This window comes from Apaloderma vittatum, unplaced genomic scaffold (genome assembly GCF_000703405.1).
Source record: "Apaloderma vittatum isolate BGI_N311 unplaced genomic scaffold, ASM70340v1 scaffold24557, whole genome shotgun sequence".
Lineage (NCBI taxonomy): Eukaryota > Metazoa > Chordata > Aves > Trogoniformes > Trogonidae > Apaloderma > Apaloderma vittatum.
In genome coordinates this window covers 1,984-2,721 of record NW_009727041.1, presented here as the reverse complement: position 1 = coordinate 2,721, position 738 = coordinate 1,984, and the positions used below count along the sequence as shown (strand labels likewise).

The window sequence follows — 738 nt, the reverse complement described above, 5'->3', positions numbered from 1 at the left end:
GGTGACCAAACTGCGCCGGGACCTGCTGCGCCTGATCGAGGTGGGCGAGTTCTCAGAAGAAGCTCAGTTTCGGGACCCTTGCCGCTCCTACGTGCTCCCTGAAGTCATCTGCAAGAACTGCAACTTCTGCAGGGACCTGGACCTGTGCAAGGACCCTGCCCTGTCCCAGGTGCACCTTCTTGCCTGGGGACAGCCGAGGCCCAGGCGAGGCAGTGCTGGAGGCTGGTCAATCACTATCCACCCTCTCTCGCAGCCCCTTTGCTTTGCAGCTCTGCTTGCTGACGGTGATCGGCCGCACCTAAGGCTGTTTCCTGGTCACCTCCTTTTCTAGCTGCTTGTAGCAGATCTGAGCACCCCTTGGCTTTGGCTGGTGCTCCGTTTTTCTCCAGAAACCAACTGCACCATTCGGTGCTCACTGCCCTCCTCTCTGCTCTAGGACGGGTCGGTGCTGCCCAGCTGGGTTTGCCCCAACTGCCAGGCGCAGTATGACTCCAACGCCATTGAAGCTGCGCTGGTGGAAGCCCTGCAGAAGAAGCTGATGGCCTTTGTGCTGCAGGACCTGGTGAGTGCCGGGCTCTACCCGTCCCCCTGCCCAGCTGAGGCCAGGCACATTCACTCTGCCCCTGGCAGAGGCACTTGGTCTCCTCTGATCCGCCCAAAACTCCTTGGCCTCCAGGTGTGCAAGAAGTGTCATGGGGTGAAGGACACACACATGCCTGTGTACTGCAGCTGGGCTGG

General features: G+C 60.4%; 1 protein-coding gene across 1 annotated transcript in view; it reads left to right on the top strand.

Annotated features, from left to right (window-relative positions):
* The window catches only part of LOC104277028 (DNA polymerase epsilon catalytic subunit A-like), a gene marked incomplete at its 5' end in the record, with an annotated part of 5,617 nt that overhangs the window by 4,540 nt on the left and 339 nt on the right, over window positions 1-738 (top strand). Inside the window, 3 exons of the mRNA XM_009873543.1 lie at window positions 6-169; window positions 437-562; window positions 677-738. The exon at window positions 677-738 is cut by the window's right edge and continues 5 nt beyond it. Of these exons, the coding sequence (XP_009871845.1) occupies window positions 6-169; window positions 437-562; window positions 677-738 (352 nt within the window). The remainder of the gene's footprint in view (window positions 1-5; window positions 170-436; window positions 563-676) is intronic.